At 46.8% G+C, this 21,690-nt stretch overlaps 1 protein-coding gene across 1 annotated transcript in view; it reads right to left on the bottom strand.

Moving 5' to 3' along the window:
* MTHFD1L (methylenetetrahydrofolate dehydrogenase (NADP+ dependent) 1 like) overlaps positions 1-21,690 on the bottom strand; it is a gene marked incomplete at its 5' end in the record, with an annotated part of 167,228 nt that overhangs the window by 32,689 nt on the left and 112,849 nt on the right. Inside the window, 2 exons of the mRNA XM_081093670.1 lie at positions 8,929-9,081; positions 11,686-11,793. Coding sequence (XP_080949796.1) covers positions 8,929-9,081; positions 11,686-11,793 — 261 coding nt within the window. The remainder of the gene's footprint in view (positions 1-8,928; positions 9,082-11,685; positions 11,794-21,690) is intronic.

The raw sequence follows: 21,690 nt of genomic DNA, 5'->3' as shown, positions 1-21,690 counted from the left end.
GTAGCAAATGGCCCATTCGGAAACCAAGCAGACGCATGGCTACATGGGACAGACTGACAGAAGGCGTGGCCCCTACCTGGGGGAGGCCTGGATTAATGGGCGATGCCAGACAAGGCAACACGGGGAAGGACGAGGGCACCCAAAGGAAGTAAGTGCAGCAAATGGTGGTGGGCGGAGCTGGCAGCGCAAACACAGAGGTGTGCCCGAGCGTGAAACGGAGCGACCGGAGGTGAGCAGGTGTCACGGGGCGCCACCCCCCCCAAGGCCAGTCCTGGGTGGGAAGGGTGTTTGGAGCTTAAGTCTGTACTGAGAGGAGGAACGCAGGTACATGTGGGAACTGGACGATGAAGTCTGGAAGGTGCAGGGCAGCATGGCAGGTAACTGTCATGGGCCCTACGCTCTCTCGAGTTGATGCTTGGGGTCGGGGTGAAACCTCAGACAGGAGACTGATGCCCATGGTAGAGGCAGCTACTTGTTCCTAGCCCTAGCTCTCCTCCTTAGCGGTCAGGCTGCCTTTACTACAAATGGCCTGGGGCGCATACTGTGTGCAGGCACCTGGATTCTCATTATGGCCCTTCCAGGGACTTTCCAAACGTCTCCATTAGATCATTTAATCCAACACAAATTACATCCCTCATAGCACCTGTAAAAACTTTACACCTGATCCCTGATTTAACTGCACCTGGCTATCCTCACTGGCGTAAAATGTTTTGAATTTTCAAGGACGCCCAGGAGAAACTAAGAGACACCAATTCTTCAAAAGCAGGAAATTGCAGATATTTCAGAGATGTCCCATGTCATTTAACATTTACTCTGCCGTCCATAGGTGGATAATTTAATGAACACACGTATACAGTTCGGCGTGCAAACAACGGCCATGAGTTCTAGGTACCATCGATTATACCTCCTTTACAAAGTACAAGCCCAGCTTTAAAGTGTGACATTTTCCTGGTAAGTTTAGCTTCTCTTTCTATTCATCCATCCCTACCACACCTTCAAGCTGAACCTGAAGGCCTCTGGGACATTTAGGTTGGAAAACTGGTATTTTGGTCTATATTACTTTTATTTTCCTTGTGTAAATTGCTTAGCTGCTTCTATCTGCCTCTTAGGAAAACTGGGACAGCAAAGTATAATCAATTCAACGAAAAGGCAGAGAAGAGAGAAACTCCATGAGTGCCTGATAACTTTATGGGTGTCCTTCAGAAGTTCTAAACTGGGGTGTACCTGGATTGCCAAGTTTATTCTGAATCCACACCAAAACGAGGATATGGAAGAGGAACGGGCCAATGTTTCACCAACCCCTGGAGAAAACGAAAGACAATATCCTGACTGTAGGGCTGGACACTGAGGCATTACAAACACTTTTCTTTCTAGGCTCCTAGAAAGAAAGAGCCCACACGGGGTATTAACAGCAGTGGGTTAAAGCTTAACTCAATCACAGAAATATCTGGTAACATGAGCGCTCCGCATACGTCTGAACCTGATTTCATCTTACATTTATGCCAAAAATAAATTAGCATCAAAGGAGGGGAGAGAAGATCCTCTAAGGACGGACCTCGATAACCTCAGGCAAACATCACTGTCATGAGTCACAAGCTTCCTGTCTCCTCCAGCTGATAAATGGTTTCTGGAAGTCGAGAATGCTGCTGGTCACCTGCCTTTCCCCGCAGCACGCCACCCTGAGCAGTCGGGAGTGACTTCTGTCCGACCGAACAGACACACATGTGGCTTCCCCTGGACACCAGGAAGGAACTCCTGCTCACAGAGCCATTGGGCAACCCGGTGCGGGACGTCAGGCTAAGAGGAAGCGATGGAGGCCTGGGCCAGGAAATGGCCTGTTTGGGGGAAAGCAGGAAATTCCGATGGGAGATAAGATAGAGGCAAGGGGAGTCAAGCTGGCTGCGGAAGAGGAAACCAGCGCGCTCCCCAGGAATGGAGTGAAAGGACACGGGGTACCAAGAGAGCGAGGCCGGACCGAGAGGGCGGCTGGCGGGCCGGTCGGAGGCACATGGGAGAGAGGAAGGCCGTGTGCAGAGACTTTTTAAAATAAGCGGAGAGGATCCTTGTTTATTTGTGCGGAGAGGGGTGGGAAGGTAGGAAAGTGAGGAGTGGGGGGCGGGAGCAAGGAGGCCGGGTGCCTGCAGGACATCTGTCCCGTGGCAGGCGTCTGAGTGACATTCTGGGCGCACGGAGCCCCGTGTGACCGCACACGCTGCTGGGCGCTGTGCTCCCCGGCTGCCTGTCCACCTCGTTTACAGCTCGGGGAGTAAATGTTTAATCTTTTCCTCTACGTAACTGGCCATGCATCTCAGGAGTCATGCATTTGCTCTGACCTACAAGGTCTGAGTTCCTTCACCTTCATGCCTGACCCAGTGGAGCGGGTTTGTAGCCGCCACCCTGAGCGGGGCCCCACGCAGGAGGAAGCACCCCACGGAGCCTGCAGAAAGGGGACATTCAGTACATACTTTCCCGGCGGAGGAGCTGAACTGAAACGTGACAAAGAACAAAACGGCAGGGACTGCCGAGAGGGGCTGCAGCTTCCTCTCTCACACACCACTCCCCACCGGCCCCCCGTAACTCCCCACCCAGCATTCGTTGGCGATGACATCACTGATTTCCCAGATACGCTCCAGCAGCTTCCTGCTTTCCCGAGCCAGGCCAAGCGATGCGTCAGTGGGGCACCTGGGTGGAGATGTGAGCTGTGACCGGGTCAGGTCACACAGAGTGGGAACGAAGGCCACATCGGTGTCCGTTTGTTAAATAAACCACCTGTTTCACCACTGGACTTTCCATCCCTCTTTCCTGCAGAGAATTCCACACCCAGATGGGTCCAGCCTGCACCTGTCACTTGTCTGCACAGGCAGTGCCCACGATCGCATCCTCTGCCCCAGAAAGCAAACAGGGACCGGAGTGCAGGGTGCAGGGAGGGGGGGGCAAACAGCCCTTGGAGGACCATGGGCAGACCTGGAGCTCTGACCCGAGCATCCCAGTTCCCCAGCCAACACAAAAGCCAACCGTCTGTTTTCCAACAGTTTCAAGTAGCCACCCGGACCCCAGAACTGCTCTGTCTGGCACCGACCACCACATGACGCCCTAAGACGTCGTTAGCCCTTCTGGGTGACTGGCCAGACGGCGTAACTCCGAGATGCTGGCCCAGGTCCTTGGCCTAAAGTGCCCTCATGCCCTAATTTCCTGCCCTATGTTTGCCGATGAAGAAGACGTCATATTGCAGACGACTTCATGTCCCAAAGAAGACCTCTTGGTTCTCCAGGAGCCACTCTCACCGTCTCAAGGTGACGTCCAGGGAAAGCAGGTCAAGATGCCAGAACTGATGTTGAAAGGATGTCTGCTAGGGATGCCCACATGGTCAGACACCCCTCCATGCCGGCTGCTCGGACAATGGGTCCTCTCCACCCAGGACAGCAGGCAAGAAGGGCCCCAGGACAAGTCAGCGTGGGAAAAACTACCTTGCATTTCCTTAGCTGACTTTGGGGCTAGCAAATGTTAGACGGAACTAAAGAACCACACACACTCTGGAGCACATTTCTTTAAAAAAAAAAAAGGAGTGCAGGCCTAGCCAGTTTGGCTCAGTGGATAGAGCACGGCCTGTGGACCAAACGGTCAAGGGCACGTACCTTGGTTGCAGGCTCCTTCCCGGCTCAGGCCCTGGTCACGGTTCATGCAGGAGGCAACCAATCAATGTGTTTCTCTCACATCGATGTTTCTCTGTCTTTCCCTTTCCCTTCCACCCTCCCTAAAGATCAATGGAAAAATATCCTCAGGTGAGGATTAATAACAACTACAACAAAAAATAGAGTGCATTTCTCACAGGAACATTCTAGCTCTTCTGTCCTTCCTTTGGTGTCCCCACTTTTCAGGCACTAAAACACCATGAGATACCAGGATGGGCAGGGGGACTGTACCCACTGTATGCAGCTGAGTCTCTTGCAACCCAGTGACCCTAGTTAAGGTTCTTTATAGATCATCATTATCCTACTCACTGTATCTTCATGTCATAAATGTGACATCTCCTCAACGCAGTGACTTAACGTAAACAGAAAAGTAAAGAGAAAAAGAGAAGCTTTTCACAATATCCTGGCCAGAGGTTAAGATTTGGGTGTCTGTCCTTCTGGTCTTCCCCATATGGAATGTAATTTACTTCTCAACATCATTTCATATACTTTGCTTACATAATAATATTTTTATGTCATGAAATTTATGCCAAGTAATTAAACAGCCCTTATAAATTATAGAAACTTAAAGACAATACCAAAACAATGAGACCCCAAGACAAAGACCACCTACTGAATTTTTTTTTTTTTGGCACGAGATTTTTGGAGTTTTGTAAACTATTAGGTTTATTGAACACTATAAATCATAAGCTTTGAAAGAATTTTGGAAACATAATGGGATAATCTGTAGATTAGAGTTGGAAAATCATAAAAATAATTTGCTCCTTTCTCCCCACAAAGATCTGCACTGGCCAAACGATTTCTTAGAAGGAGATGTGCTAAGTGGAGATGGGCTGGCCAAGAATCCTGTACCATTTTGCAGCTTTCACCAATGCGCTGGAAAGAACATGTAAGTATAATGCCATTGAAGAGAAGCAAGAATGCAGAGAGGCTTACTGGGAGCAAAGACAGTTCTTTAAGGGAGGGAGACTACCTGCAGGAAGGTGGAAAACACCCCCAATGCACTAAGAGTAGGTCTCAGAGGTGCATTAGCTGAGGAATCCACGACTGGGCGCTTCTACAAACAGCAGCGAAGTCAATGTTCCAGTGAAGTGTCTACCCAGTTAATGGTATTTATTATTACTATTATTTTATTGTGCCGACCAATGGCAATGAAAGGAGTCACTAACTAGAAAATGATGAATTAACTAAATGGTAGAAAAATCTGGCCTATAAGTAAAGATGGAGGGTAAAAATAAATATTTAAAAAGCTAAATCTGGTCCTAGCCGGCTTGGCTCAGTGGATAAAGCGTCAGCCTGCAGACTGAAGGGTACCGGGTTCGATTCCGGCCAGGGGCACATGCAGGGTTGTGGGCTCAATCCCCAGTGGGGGGCGTGCAGGAGGCAGCCGATCGGTGATTCTCTCTCATCATTGATGTTTCTATCTCTCTCTCCTTCTCCCTTCCTCTCTGAAACCAGTAAAGAAATATAGATGAATGGATTAGAAAACTGTGGTACATCTACACGATGGAATACTATGCTGCTGTAAAAAAGAAGGAACTCTTACCATTTGCAACGGCATGGATGGAACTGGAGAGCATTATGCTAAGTGAAATAAGCCAGTCAATGAAGGAAAAATACCACATGATCTCACTCATTCATGGATAATAGAGACCATTATAAACTTTTGAACAATAATAGATACAGAGGCAGAGCTGCCTCAAACAGATTGTCAAACTGCAGCAGGAAGGCCGGGGAGGGGTGGGGGGCAGGAGGTAGGGGGGTAAGAGATCAACCAAAGGACTTGTATGCATGCATATAAGCATAACCAATGGACATAAGACACTGGGGGGTAGGGGAGGCCCGGGGATTGTCAAGGGCGGGGGGAAAAAAAGGGACACATATGTAATACCCTTTGTAAGACTGTAAGCAATAAAATAAAATTTAAAAAAAAAAAAAAAAGCTAAATCTGGAGAAACACCTGAATGCTTCAGCATTTCACCATAGGACCTCCCCAATCAGCAAGATGTTTCTGGTTTGCGGAGGGACTTGCTTGCGCTGTGATTCTCCACTTTCGGACCTCCTAGCCAGCCAGAGAGGTGTGCCTCCCTGAGGACACAGAGAAGGGATTTCTCCCTTTGTTATAAAGCCCAGGGCATTTGCGTGGTTTCAGTTACTGGAGTCCGTCCTAGGGCCCGTGAGGGAAGGAGTGGATCTTGTTTACCTTGTGCATGCTGTAGGTGAATGAATGAATGAATGAATGAATGAATACTGCATGAAAATTGAGCAGCTTTCTGATTCTGAGGGCTCAGCGTGGGCTTTCCTTCTGGAGCAGATACATGAACATGTATTTCAAAGACACTCACAGGAACACACGCTGAGTGAGTAGGAGTCAGAGTGATTCATTAGGCAGGGACTTCCCCACCCACGGGGTCTCTCCGGGGTCCCCACGCCCCTTTCCTCCTGTCATCTCGGCAGGAAATCGCTGCACCGTGTCTCCCATCCGCTGAGGAATGTTAGAGGCATTTTAGCAGGGCCCAGAGTGGGTCAAGTAAAAGTAAATACCGGCCTTATTAGGCTCCGTCATAGAGACCAGACCTCTCAGGCCACGGCTTCCACGAGTTTCCTGACCTCCATCCAGGAACAGCCTTAGTCCCCCTCGCCCGGTGCACCGCCACATACCGCCCTACTCCGCGGCGGCCGCGGGGGAGCTCCGTCCAGAGCCGGGGCGACAGGGGCAGAGGGCGCTCTTCCGGAAACCCAGCCCCCCCCCCCCCCCAAGCATTCCACACAGTTACTTTCCAACCAGCCACACGTCGGGGAGGAGCAGAGGGATGGATGGGCTGTTCACACGAGCTGTGCTGACGGGTCTGGTTTCCCAGAACTGGTCTTCCGTGGTGTGCATGTGGTGCTGTTCACGGGAGGGGAGGAGAGGAACAGTATAGCTGTATGCAAAGATTTTAAATTATATCCTGATTCCTTAATGACTGCTGAATGCTAAGCAACTGGTTATCATTTACGAGCCACAATTTTTACACCACACCATTTTCTTTGTTAACTGACTTCCATTTACCTCGGTGAGCTGTAAGCTGCCTGGAGTGGAAAAGCTTCTTTATTTTGGTGTTCCCCGTAGCTGCCTAGAGTGAAAAAGTGTCTTCATTTTGGGGTTCCCCAGAGCACCATGCCTGTGCACACTGGCTGAACGAATGAGTCTGCTGGGTGAACGACTCTGGGATTTCAGATCTGCACAGGACAAACTATATACCACGCGGATTGCCCCTCTGGTGTGCCCACTGCTTCATGCTCCCCGTGGGCACCCGCGTGGTCCCGTCTCTCGGACCTGCTCTCTCTGGCCTGGACTACAGATGAGCTCTTCCTCCTAAGCACACGCCTTCCACTGAGGCCCAGAGCTTCAGCATGGAGGGGCTGCCATCACTGGGGATCCTCTAAGGGGCAGTAAAGCAAGCTCTTCTCAGCACACGTTTTTGTTAACTGAGGTTAATTAAATCAAGGGTGTAGGTGCATGAGTTTTGACAAATGTATGTAGCCATGGAACCACTACCACAATCAAAATATAGAGTGTTCCCATTACCCCAAAAGTTCCCTTTGCAGTCGGTCCTCACCACCATTCTCAATCAAGTCAGACATGTCCATCACCCTGGACTCCACAAGTAAGTGGCTCCAGCCTGCCCCTCTCTCCACACTCACTCCCCTGCAGCCACGGTGCCGATTTCATGCGGCTCCTGGGTGTGGGTCTCTGCCCTCTGCACACTTCCCACATCGCTGCCCGAGCTACTTTTCTAACCTACTAGTTGGACCACATTCTTTTCCTCCTTATACAAATAAAACCAACCAAACACAGAACCCATGCATCCTGACTCCACAGCACGCTTGAGAAAAAATCCAAGTTCCTTCAGATGCAGTTGAGCTTCGTAAACAGCTTGGCCCTGTCTTGCCATCCCAGTCCCATCTCCCAGCCTCCCCAACCTGTCCCACTCCAGCCACGCTGGGCCACCTTGGGAAGGGTACGTCACGTCTTCTATGCCTTTGAGTCAAAGCTCACTGTTTCCCCAGCAAGAGGTTGAGGCCTTTATGAGGCATCCTGGACTCTCCTTTTCTCTCACACACCCTGCTCCTCCCCAATCCAGGCAGAACTAACTGCTGCCTTCCCTGTGCTCTGAGGGCATTCACTGTGCCAACATCTCCTGCTCTACATTCCTCTGTGCTGCTCAAACCCACACTCCTCCCCTCTTACTATCCCTGGGCCTCACAGGCAGTAGAAATGAGAAAACACTTATTGAAAACATTTTGCCTAACACTACATGAAACATGTATGCGTAGTAAGGTAAGAATTCTGTATGTTTAACGCACTTTTGGCCTACCCACTGCTTGTTTGCATAACAACAGCCACAAGGTTTATTAGGAACATTGTTATGTTTCTTATTTGGGCTTGGATCAGTTTGTAACACCAATAATAATAATGATAATGATGATGATGATTTAGAATTTCTGTTCTAAATCTAATCCAGGAGCACTCCTGTGATGAGAAGTCAAATTTTAACCACTGATAGTTCCTGAGGGAGGACCATTGGATCATTCCTTGTGTGGCTACAATGAAGCATTTTCTGTTTGAAGCCTATCACCATGGATTTTAAGTGCTTTGGTAAGTTTTCATTTCTCTGCTGTCTCCCCTCCACCCACAGAGAATCTGAAATAACACAATAATCACCCTACAGCAAGGTAGCCCCATTACAATAATGCCAAAAAATGAGAACGCACGTGACCCGCAGAGCTTCCCACGTGATGGATTGAGAAACAGGGTAGAGGGTGAAACACCGATTTCCCCAGCCCTTGCAGAGGCTGAGCTGGTCCTGTCTGGCATGAGCAGTTGCCTCAGTTTACCCCACAGTTCAGTGAAAACTTACCATTTTGAGTGCAATGACGTGAAAAAGACCGAGAAGCACTAAACTAAACCATTGAACCATCTAAACGGCAGACTGAATTCTGCAGAGTCATTCCCTTCTGTGTTCTATAAGCAGAATCAGTCTTATGACTCAAGGGATCCTGAATACACCATTGCCACCCCCCAAAAATCCAAGCCACAATGGCGAAGTGTTTTGTGGTGGAAGAGAATGCTTAGAAAAGCAGCAAATGCCACTAAGTGCTTCTAATACCTGCTGTGCAGAGCGCTGGCCGAGCATAAGCACTTCAGGCATCATGACATCAGACGGAAGGATTTCTGGAGGGTATTACTCACCGTTCCGACCAACGGGTAAATGAACCCAGCGCCGATGCTGGCCCGGACGTCACTAATGGGTAAGATGAAGTCCCTGGGTACCCCTTTCTTGTCGGGTTGATGAGAAAGAGAAAGGTGGGTCTTTGCCATGCAGATGGGCAAATTTCCAAAACCCTGTGAGAAAGGAGAGGCAATGTGTTCATTGAGCATAAATGGGAGTCCCCTGTACTTGCTTAATGTGACTCTGTACAACCCCCACAGCTCAGATCCAGGCACACAGTAGGGACCTTTACTACCTGGTCACTGAGCCAGAAGGTAGGGCAGACACTCATCTCCATGGGCTCATCTCCTGGCAGGTTGAGGATGTCTGTTATTTATTTCGGAGAAGTCTCCTTACGGGAAGGCAGCATTATATGTGTGTTTGGGGGGAAAGTGTGGTTATTTTCAGCAAAGCAGCAGCAGCAGCTGTAGAAATCACTTTCCAAGGATATTAATATCCGGGACTCAGAAAGGTAATCTGGAGAAAGGCTTGGTAATGAGGCTTTTAGCCACTCGTTCTTGGAAGCTGTCAGGAAGCAAAGGGCCCCTTTGTGTTGGCTTATGAATCATGGCTATTTGATCTGCGATTACATTATAGGAACTAAGATGAGGTCACCACTTAAGCCGCTTATTTTTAAGGACCAAAGGCTGCGCCTGACCCAGCGTTCCAAAGGTGAAAGAGCAGGAAGTCACATGTGGGGTCTCACAAAAAGGACAGTGTCCTCGCAGCCTGTTCCGATTAAAGGGCACAGACTGGCCCTTCAGAGACTTGTCTAATTAAGGGCAAGCACATACTTGACACATCGCTTTTAAGGAATATCCCCTTGGTAGAGATAAAAGGAATGCAATCTTCAGAGGTGACCCACACAGAATTCCTTATGATTCAACTGAAAACTATCTGAAAAACGTTTGAGTTTATCGATGGGGGCTGGGGGTGGGGTGGTGCTTTTTTCTCTTTGAAAGGATGTAATACTTTTATATACTGATCAGAATTCTGCTGGGAACAAGCCCATTTGCTCTGCAGAAATGGAGCCCAGAATTTTGGGTTTCAGAGATCACTCAAATATTGAGATAACTTTTTAATTTTAATTTTATTTTCTGATTACAGTTTGTATTCAGTACTATTTTGTATTAGTTTCAGGTCTACAGCACAGCGGGTAGACACTGGAAGTGATTTTAATCAGCTAACGTAGGTTTGCCAGTGGGGATATTAAAAAAACACACTGCCCTAGTCAGTTCGGCTCAGTGGATAGAGCATCAGCTTGCAGACCAGAGGGCCCCAAGTTCGATTCTGGTCAAGAGCACGTACCTTGGTTGCAGGCTCCTCCCCGGCCCAGACCCTGGTCGGGGCATGTGCAAGAGGCAACCAATTGATGAGTTTCTCTCACATCGGTATTTCTCTCTGTCTTTCCCTCTCCCTGTGCTCTCTCTAAAAGATCAATGGAAAATATCCTCGGGTAAGGACTAACAAACACGCACACACACACACCACCAAAACCCAATATACCACATTACTTTATAAAAACCCCACCTAGGACCGTGGTCGGCAAACTGCGGCTCGCGAGCTACACGCGGCTCATTGGCCCCTTGAGTGTGGCTCTTCTAAGCCTGAGGAGTACCCTAGTTAAGTTAATAACAATGTACCTACCTATATAGTTTAAGCTTAAAAAATTTGGCTCTCAAAAGAAATGTTAATCGTTGTACTGTTGATATTTGGCTCTGTTGACTAATGAGTTTGCCGACCACTGACCTAGGACAATGACCTATATTACACATTTCATTGCACATGATTGGAAATTTCACCACAGAACAATGTTTGAATATACAACAATGTTTGGGAATCTTTTTTTTATTTCTAAAGCACCAGTCAAGTATATGCATGGAAAAGTCTAAGAAAACATGAGTTGTTGGTGGTCTTACCAACAACTGGTAGGCATGAAGTATTTAACAAAACGTTAAGTATGATTTACAAAGCAGACTTCTGAGCTGGGGAATAAAAACACCTCAGATGATGCTCCCAATGAGGCTTTGCCATCAGCTTGTGAAGGGCTCTGACTTCTATCTAGCAAAGTGAATGGGCATTCAAGGCGTATGGTCCTCCTGTTAGGGTTAACCGGCTAAATGTGCTACAGGGAAGTCCATTACCCACGACCATTCAAGGACCAGACAGTGACTCAGGCTGCTGAGTCATGGCCACCTTCACAGCTGCTTGGGGACTGCCTTTGTCACTCTCTGGAGGTAGAAGAGGATGGGCCTTTAACCTTGGTCAACCCTCTCAGCACCAAGCCAACGAACCACTCGTGTAAGAAAGAACACCCCGCCCCCCACCTCTATGTGCTGCACTCGTATTTGCCTAACCTGGCGCCACGCTAATATTTTTTAAGGTAGTTCGAGACCTGAAATGAAGAGGAAGTACTACAGATCACCTAAATCTGACCACAGCCACACGTCTAAGGACAGTTCGATGTTTCCGGCTGAGTTTGAGGGACTAAAGATCACATCCCATATTAGACACATTGACAGCCACAAAAGTCAACGTTGCATATCTCAAAAAAATAATGTTCTAATTACAGTCAACACCCGACACCCAAGGATAGCATTTCAATCTCTGTGGGGCACCAAGTAGATTAAATCAAGTTCTGCTGGTAAGACATATATGAGTTCTCAAGTCAAGGTGAATATTTAAAGAGCCTAAGGTGGATTCCTCCCCTCCCCCAGCCCCAGAGGTATAACTTTTACCTGTTGTGTGTAAAGATCAATTTTGGATTGTGCCTCAGGGGAGAGTTCTATATCTCTGGCTCCGTAGACAGCCTGTGCAATGGTCCTTATCTTTTCCACAATTGGAAGCTGGAGAAACAAACATGACAGCAAAATCATTAACTTTCATTTCATCACAGAGTTAAGGGAAAATCAGTGACATTTTCTGCAATTGTTTACAATTCCCCAGTTTCAGATCAGAGGTCAACAAGCAAATAAGAAGCCTTAGATGTTCAGCCAAGTTAGAGGCTGCTTAGTTCAGCATTTTTATCCAGTGCAGCATTTAAAAAATGTGGTGTCTCCTATGCTTTTTAAACTCAGAACAAGAGTCTCCTCACCAAACACCGAGTGCTGATGTCTAAGTGAGTCTCAACTCCGGTGACATGACAGAGAGTGTCGCATTACTAAAGAACGGCTCATTTTCTTATGAGCAGAATAGGTTGAGATTTTAATATAAATGTTGTTGTGATCAAACACTTTGTTGGGAAATCGAAGGTTGGATCTAGTGTCACTTTACTCAATTATGAGAAATCTTGAAGAAAGGGGAAAATCCGAGAAGACAAAATATGGGCAAATAAATGTGTGGGGAGATGAAAAATCTTCCAGGATGCTAAATGGAAAATATGGATGCAAATTGCTGGTAAAATGCTAAAAGCCATTCTTAAGAAACAAGAATGGTTCATTAGGAAAGGAATATGCCACAGGTAAAGTAATTCTCGAGGTAAGCAAAGCATTTGACGAAATTGTTCAGAATTTGCTGTGGGTAGGAAATGCAGGCATAATGCAGTTAGGTCTACTCTTGGGTGAACAGTTGCTGGACCAACTGCTGATGGAATGGACGTCACCCAAGGAGCAGAAGCCTCTCGTGGCCTGAGTCAAGGATGTTGGTTGGCTATGGCAAGTGGCACATCTGCATAAATTATTGTTGCTATCCATACTAAAGAGAATTATCCAACAGGGCAAAATAGAAGCTAACTTCACCCTCCCAATCTGATAGACCCCAAAACTGCTTTAAAATGAGATTTTCATTATTATAGTTTTTATTATGGTATAGTTGTTCTGTGGTCTGGAACTTAAATATTGGACGTTTCAACAAATAAAAAAAAGAAATGAGGATACAGACCATTATAATCTTTCAATGAAGGACATTAAAAGAGGATCTGAATCATTGGAGGGAAATACTTTGTTCATGGATGAGGGAACTCGATGCTGTACAGATGCCAGTTCCCACAAACAACCTATTAGTTCAATGTAATTCCAATGGAAACCCCAAGAGCACTCTTGGCTACATGGCCAACTAATTCTAAAATTCATCATAAAGAGTAGTGGCATAAAGAGGTAAGATCACTTCAAAAATAAATAAAACTAAAAAAAACAAAGACAACAGGATCTGCCTCACCACCATACCAGGTACCAAAACTATGCTAGATAATTCCACGTGGTACTGACACAGGACCAGACGCATTCATCAATGGGAGATAAGAAGGAACCCAGAAAGACACCTCAGCAGGTGTGGGATAGTATACAGCAGAAATAGGGAAAGGGCTGCCTTTCCAACTGAATTCTGGCTGGAAAGAAAATTAGATTCCTGCCACATAACAGGTCCCCAAATAAATTCAATATGGAATAAAGGCATAAACTTCAAAATTAGAACTCTAAATAACAGAGGAAAACATTGGGAACTCTACGCTCCGAAGGTAGGGAAAAATTTCTTAATAAGGTAACAATAGAATACATCCCAAAGGAAATGATTTACAGACCTGACTACATCAAAAATTTAAAAATTTTTGTATAAAAAAAAGATACTGTAAATAAGGTTAAAGGATTGGGAAAAATCTGGGAGAAGATAAAAGCAAATATTTAAAAGTCAAAAGATTAGCCCGGTCCATGTGCTCAGTGGTTGAGCATCAGCCTATGAATCAGGTCACTGTTCAATTCCGGGTCAGTGCATGTGCCTGGGTTATGGCTTCGATCCCCAGTAGGAGGCGTGCAGGACATAGCCGATAGATGATTCTCTCTCATCATAGATGTTTCTATCTCTCTCCCTCTAACTTCCTCGCTGAAACCAATAAAAATACATTAAAAAACCTTTTTTGAAATACTCAAAAGAGTAGTTACTAGAAAGGACAAAAAACAACCACCACCACCAAAACCTCCCACAGATCAAGTGAAAGACAATTATTTAATTCTGGGCAAATGGAGTGTGACTAATAATTATATGAAAAAATGCTCAATCTCATTAGTAATCAAAGAATACAAATTAATGAAAAACCAATGCACACCCATTAAATTAGTAACACTGATCAAGTAAGTGTAAGTGAGGATGTGGGAAAATGATCCTTCTAAGTGCTCTTGGTTGAGACGCTGATGGTCTCACCTACCATGAAAGCTTTCTAACGGTCACTTCATATCTAGTACACTCTCTACTCCACCAAGTCTAACCTTCCCAAAATGTACGCACGTAGGAAAAACTCAAACATCTTCAGCTTCCCATGGCCTACTAGTGGGCAAAACCTGGTTCTGACATTCACGCACCTGTATGCTGTGCTCTGAAGCATCACTCGGTAAGACACCTTCTTCTTGCTTCTGAGCCCTGCACAGGAAGCCTCTGCCCCTATAATCTTTGGAGACCAACTTCTGCCAAAACCCCCTGAGCTCTCCATGGTCTCTCTCAAAGGCCAGCTTCTCCAGTAAGCCTTTACTGCCCCTCCTCCCCCCAAACACACACACACACACAGAGGCATTCTCTTCTCTGATGTCCAGGTGCCCTCGTCATGCTCTCACCTGGGTGTTACCCAGGACCGGAGGCTCTTCAGGCCTGACAGGGAGTGGCTGCCAGGAAAGCTCATGCCATCTCAGATGCACTGATGCCCCTCAAATGGAAACAGCCCCTGGATCAGAGTCTGACACTAAATCTATCCATGGCAAGAGGCCTTTTGTAAACCATGTCACAGGAGCTCAGAGAAAAATCTCCACCTCTACAAGGGACAACTCTGGGAAGGAATGATCATCATCTTCCAGGAAGGCAGAATACGAAACAAGGTCAGAAATTAGAAGTACTTTTTAGTCCAATATTTAAGGAAAAGCTGTATCCACCAGAGCCGCCTCACTGAGTAGTGACTGTCCATTCGGGGAGAATTCAGTCTCAGGCAGGTATGGTGCCAGGAATGTTGTGCGAGAATGACTGCATGACGGTACAGCTGCGGCTGGGCTAGAGAGAGAACCTCCAGGGTGACTTCGAATGTAAAGGATTCAATGTTCGTATTAACTGAAGAATGAAGAATGGCCCACCAGTATATCCTCAAGCCCTGTACAGCTGGACAAAGGAGTGTGAATGTTTCTAAATTTCCTGCTGCCTAAACATGGATTCCATGTGGTTCCATCGTTACAAGAATTGATAAGAAAGTCCAGGCGGCTGGAAGAGGCTTAGGGGAGAAAAAAAACCTATGTAATACTTTCAACAGCAAAGATTTCAAAGAAAGAAAGGAAAAAAGAAAGACCAGGAAGCGATGTGCTCAAGGCAACACTGAGAGGACTTTTCACTTGAACCTTCCATCTCACTCATCAGCACAGTGAGTGATGGGCACTGGAAGGCCTGCTGTTGATGATGCACTTAAACTAATATGATCTCCTCTCACGCCAATAAATGCCTTGCAAAGAGCAGCCCTTTTTAAGGAATAAAAGTTAATAGGAAGCTGAAAGATATTTCTAGCACCCACACAGCAAGCACAATGACCCTGCTTTGCCAGGGAAGTCAGTTCGCAGGATACTGTGTCCCAGGCAGTGTCCCCGCGGCGTCCTGTCTCTGCTTGCACCCCCTCCCGGGCCGCTCCAGCCTTCTGTGGGTGCCGCAGCACAGCTGGGTGGCTGTTACCTACATCGTTTTACTGCAGCGCAGAAGCAATGAGAGAACGTGTTGTAAGTGTCTCACTATACAAACCTCAGGTAATATTATTATGGAGTGGGGGCAATAGCGACTAAAAGAGTTATGTTTCCTCTGGGAGCAAAACAAAATGACAACAGGACAGATATTACTACTCATAACATATTTAATGAGAAGAGTAGCACTATTTGCTGTATGTACTCTGTGATCTGGAAATAAAGTCGGTGAGTGTAACTTTTCTATCAGGTAATCATTAAAGAACTCACGTGGGAACAAATGGTGACTAGTGAAGGTGTTAGTGTGGGTAGGTATTTAGTTGGTTTATTATTAGGTTTTAAAAACGAAAATACTTCAAGAAATATAAATATTTAAATTTTAATTGTGGTAAAAGAGACAGAACACAATTTACCATCTTAACCATTTTTAACTGTATTGTTTCATATTCTTTTTAAAAATATATATTTTTTATTTATTTCAGAGAGGGAGAGTGAGAGATAGAAACATCAATGATGAGACAATCATTGATGGGCTGCCTCCTGCACGCCCCCCTACTGGGGATTGAGCCCGCAACACAACCCGGGCATGTGCCCTTGACTGGAATTGAACCTGGGACTCTTCAGTCTGCAGGCCGATGCTCTATCCACTGAGCTAAACCAGCAAGGGCTGTTTCATATTTAGTACCTTCTCCTTGTTGTAAAACCAACCTCCAGAGCTCTTTTCATCTTGAAAAACTGAAACTCTGTCCGTATTAAATACCAACTCCCCTGCTCCTGGCAAACCTTTCCACGCCGTCTCTGGGAATCTGACTACCCCAGGACCTCAGATCTGTGGAATGACGCATGGACAACGCATGTCCTTTTGTGCCTGGCTTTTCATTTAGCGCAATGTCCTCAAAGTTCATCCACGTTGTAGCGTGCCCAAATTTCCTTCCTTTTTACGGCTGAGTAGTTTTTCATTGTGTGCACTTACTATATTTTCAAACCTACTCATCTGTCAGTGGGCCCTGGTCCCGCCTTTTGGCTATTGTGTGGAATGCTGCTGTGAGCTCAGCATGTGGGCCCGGGCTGGACAAATCCCTCCTGGAGACCCAGCTTCCAATCCTTCGGGCATAAGGAAATAGAGGTTTTTTGGTCAACAACTAACCTGTCTTCCTTTCTGATGTGCATTTGAAAGTGCTGTGGGAATTTCAAGCAGGTGCCAGGCTGACTCTGAGGGCTGTGCAGTTGTTTTATTTCCTGCAGGATAACTGCAACCTCCCCCACACGACACATGGCTGGAGCAGAAGGCCGTGCAGAGAGCAGGAGGGGCCAGTGGCCGAGCCCCAGGCGGGAAGCCTGTTCTCCTCACCCTTGGTTTCCAACTTGACCTCAATGTACAGACCCAGCCTCACCAACCCTCAGAGGTGAGGATGCCCCCTGGTCCCCCCGCAGCGAGAGGATGGGAGACTGCACCGCCAACGCCCTGGTCCGCATGCTGAATAAACAAAGTGCAGCCAGAAATCCCACCACCAAAGTTCTCTTGGGCCCCCTACCACAATCTTCCCTTTTCACTTACATGTGCAAGTAAATAAATAAGAAGAACATCTCAGTTAACAGATCTTTTGGGTTTAATATAAAAACTAAAAAAGGCCCCGGTAAGGCAGTTCCCATTGCATACGGGCTATTTATATTGTGTCAGCGGGCAAGGAAGTGCCTGCTGTTTCTCTGCTTGATTCTGGGCAGAAGTGTAATCCTTAAAGAAAAAGAAAGCCAAGCTCAGCCCAATGATCCTGATCTGAACTTGATATTCTCTGTAGTAAATGGTAGTTTTTCTGAAACAAGTAAAACGATAAACTAAATTATGAGTGTTTATGCACTAATCATGCCTGGCTTTCCCCTGGCTCCATAAATATTTACTAATTTACTTATTCACCACATCTTTCACCCTCATATCCCTACCTAGGATTGTGGCCTGCACACAGTAGGCATTTCATAATTGTCTGGTGAGGGAATAAATAACCATATACGGCAGGTCCTTGCAAGATGTCACGCAGTGCAAAGAACTTCAGGGACTTTCTGTACAAAGCACTCGTGGCGTGAGGACAATGGTGAGTCAACAAATGGGACAGGACAGTGTGTGTGACAAGGGCTCCGGGAACCCTTCTATTAAAGGTGGGAGGTCCCGGACTGCAGGGAAGGCAGGCAATCGGCAAAAGCAGGCAAGACGTAAAAAAGGACTTGAATCACGCCTGAAGGACGTGAGAGATCTGAGCAAGGATCTGAAAGGAAAGATGATTCTACACACAGAGGAAGGCACACGTCAAGGTGTGAATGGCAGCAAACACGAGGTTTATTCTGGAAACAGTGCCTATTCTCTTGTATGATGCTTGGCATATTAATAAGCTACTTCACAAAGCCTGGTGTCTCAACTAGTCCTGTATGTCCGATCATTTTGACCTAACCGTGTACATTAACTCTTCATCTTCACCCAGAGTGTAACCCTGAACATATTCTGCACTGGTTAGGTCCCAAACCTCTTCAATGTACATTCAGGAAACCGAAATAGTCTAGCACCGAGCCGTCCACTGGGCACTTCCTGTGATGATGGACATGTTCTCCCCGCACGTCGCACCCAGTGGCCACCAGCCTCCTGTGGCTGTTAAGCAGGTGAAATGTGACTAGTGCAACCGAGGAAATGAATTCTGAACTTGAGCGGTGGCACAGCACAGGAAGTAACTATGACCAGCGGCCACGCTGTGGCGCCGTCCCTTGCAGAGAGCAGGCACACCAGAAAGTGGTGGCAGCACAGAGGTAAGCTGGAGGGTGGGCCTTCAGGCTCCTCAACGCTCACTTCGTGGACGTGGCAATCCAGGCTCCACGTTAGACAGCACAGCCTCCTTGAAAAGGCCTGTGGGAGCTGCCGGAATTATTCACTGAAGTTACTTAAGACCTGCTTTTTCGTGGAATAAAACGGATCTACAAGTTCCAGAAAGCAGCTATCGAAATAAAACAATTTTTTTTTTTTTTTTTTTTTTTTTTGGTGAGAAGAAAATGGGCGAAAATAAAGTGAATAGAATATTAAGTGACACAGAAGAGAGTTAGAAACGAAACTGCTGGAACTGGAGGAAGAGGACGCGAGAAGCTTTATGACAGGGCATCGCCGGCCGCAGCCCTCAGACCTCCAGGAAGACCCCGGAGAGCTGGACACAGCGCTCCACCACCCACACTCCGCTCGCTCTGAGCAAGCCCGCGGCGGCTGAAGTGCTGGCCACTTTGCCGTGTCTCCGCCGGCCACACAGAATGAAAACTACATTGTTCTTCTGTTTCACCAAGGCCACAGAGGGGAAGTAATACGAACGAGACGGTCCTATGCTGTGATGTGGGCGAAATGTTTGCCAATGCCCCTAAAATATTTAAAGGGAAGGACCGATGAATAAACTTGCAAGTTGAATAGAAATCTCTGGACAGAGTAATTATTTCATTTTGTATTTTAAACGAAGCATGAATTTTAAATGACCTGCAAGTGCAGTTTGGTAAATAACCTTTCCTGTATTTAAAAAAAAAAAAAGTATAACATGCTCTAGCTGGTTTGGCTCAGTGGACAGAACATCAGCCTGCAGACTGAAGGGTCCTGCATTCGGTTCTGGTCAAGGGCACATGCCCAGATTGCAGGCTCGATCCCAGTAGGGGGCATGCAGGAGGCAGCCGATCAATGATTCTCTCTCATCATGGATGTTTTTCTCTCTCTCTCCCTCTCTGAAGTCAATAAAAATATATTTAAAACATGACACCATCGGCTGGTAACTTACACGGAGCGTACACCCAAGGTGCAAGGGGTTCCTTACAACGTACCCTCAGGGTCAGGACAGCAGCTCTCGTTGTAACTGAGAACAACAGGCCCATATCCTCGACACAAAGCATGTTCTTAGCTGGAAACCAGCACACGTGAGCAGCACATGTGAGCTGCCATGATGTACATGCTGACGTCCATGAGCCGCCTCTGAGCGGCCATCCCTGTCGGCTTGCAGGCCCCGAGCAACAAATTCACCCAGAGGTGCTCATTCTAAGGCCACCGGGGTGTGGAGATCGCTGGGTCTGGGGAAGGAAAAAGGCTCCTGGCCAGAAAATCTGCGTTTGTGCCTGAGAAGGGACAATAAGGAATTCACATGGTGAGCTTCTACACTCTCAAACGGGAGATTATAGCAACGCCAAAGGGAAGGAACACAGCAGGTCCTCCCATCACATCCTCTCATCCAATGCTGTCTCGTCATAAGGGTGTCGTTTTCTGTGCTGAAGTGGTCTGTTAAACGTGGTGCCTTTAATGATAACACCTGCGATGATATTTAAAAATGCTCCTTCGTGCTTGCTTTTTAAGCTGAGAAAATGAATACTGTCCCCATACAATGCTGTGATGTCTGAATTTAAGTCAGAAGGGCAGGGATGGACCAGCTAACATGTGCTGGGACACTGACAGTTCATTTCACATCCTTCAGTCTGTCCTGATTGGTCCATCATTTGAGATGAAATAAATGCATTTCTAGAAACTTCTGTCATAGCGACAGCCCCTTTTTCAGGGTAGAGGAAGGCACTTTAATGAAGTCACAGGAATCCCTGTGACATGCACAAAGGAAGCCGATCCAGATCACTGTTTTTCTCACAGGTGCTATTTCCAGCATCGGACACAAAGCCGGGGGAGCTCTGCCAGAATCACACGGGGCCCAGCAGGCTGCGTGAGAAAGCTGGGCTGGTGCTAGCAATAGTGTCGGATCTCCCGAGACCCATCAGGCACAGGTGAGCGAGCAGGTGGCGGCCGAGGAGGTGGGTGATAGACTGCAGGCCCAAGGAGACTTGACAGAGACCCCGGAAGCCGGCGCTGGAGAAGAATCCAGTTTTGACAGAGATGTCAGGAGAGTTTGCAGGTGGGTGTGGTGTGGTCGAGGGGAGATGATATGGGAATTCAGGGCTGAACCATGGGGAGGAGGCCAGGGCAGAAGAGGGTGGTGAGGGACAGAAGCAGTTCAGGCTGGATGACCGGAGCCTGGTCATCAGTAGGAAAGGAGAATATAAGGGAGTACATAGGAAAGAGAAATGGGTTCTTGAATGGGATACTTAATGAATGGCAGATGTAAGGGGCAGCTTCCTATAGAACACGCCACACATTCCATGCACAGGGAGGGGGAAGGCAGGGAGGTGCGGTTGGGGGGGGGAACCACACAGACCAAGGACAGTGCTGAGGATAGGGAGCCAGAGGAGGTCTAAGGCCCCGAGGGGGAGAAACAGTACAGGGACAAGGGCAACAAGAAGAAAGAACGTCCCTTCTCCTTGGAGTGTTTCTTTGCAATGATTCTGAAATATAGGAGACATACAGAGATGTACAAAAATATCACTGTCGGTTTTTAAATTCTATTAACTAAAACTCTCTCTCTCTCTCTCTCTCTCTCTCTCTCTCTCTCTATATATATATATATATATATAGTGTGAATGTACTTAACGCCAAAGAAATGTGCACTTAAAAATGGTTAAAATGGGAAATTTCACTTATGTATATTTTTACCACAATTTAAAAACACTATATATACACTACATATACATACATATAAGTAGTCATACGAAGGCATTTTTATTTATTTAAAAATTGAGGCTCTGGCCGAGACCGGTTTGGCTCAGTGGATAGAGCATCAGCCTGCGGACTGAAGGGGCCCAGGTTCAATTCCGGTCAAGGGCATGTACCTGGGTTGCAGGCACATCCGCAGTGGAAGATGTGCAGGAGGCAGCTGATCGATGTTTCTCTCTCATCGATGTTTCTAACTCTCTATCTCTCTCCCTTCCTCTCTGTAAAAAAATCAATAAAATATATATTTAAAAAAAAAAATTGAGGCTCTGGTTGCAAATGCCTGGAATCCCATTAAAGGATAACCCCACCGACAACTGGCATATGCTCAAGTTTCAATCATTAAGAAATAGAAAATAATTCCTCAATAACCAACCCAAAGCAAACCAAACCAAAACAAAACCCCTGCCTTAACCCACTGTACGCCACAAGGGTCCGCAGACGCAAGCCGGCCCTTCCCCACACGCCACGCGCGTCTATAAAAAAAAAGTTTTCCCTAAGTGGCAGCCCTGATC

This window comes from Myotis nattereri (assembly GCF_964212035.1).
Source record: "Myotis nattereri genome assembly, chromosome: 6".
Taxonomy (NCBI): Eukaryota; Metazoa; Chordata; class Mammalia; order Chiroptera; family Vespertilionidae; genus Myotis; species Myotis nattereri.
This window is presented reverse-complemented; position numbering and strand designations above follow the sequence as displayed.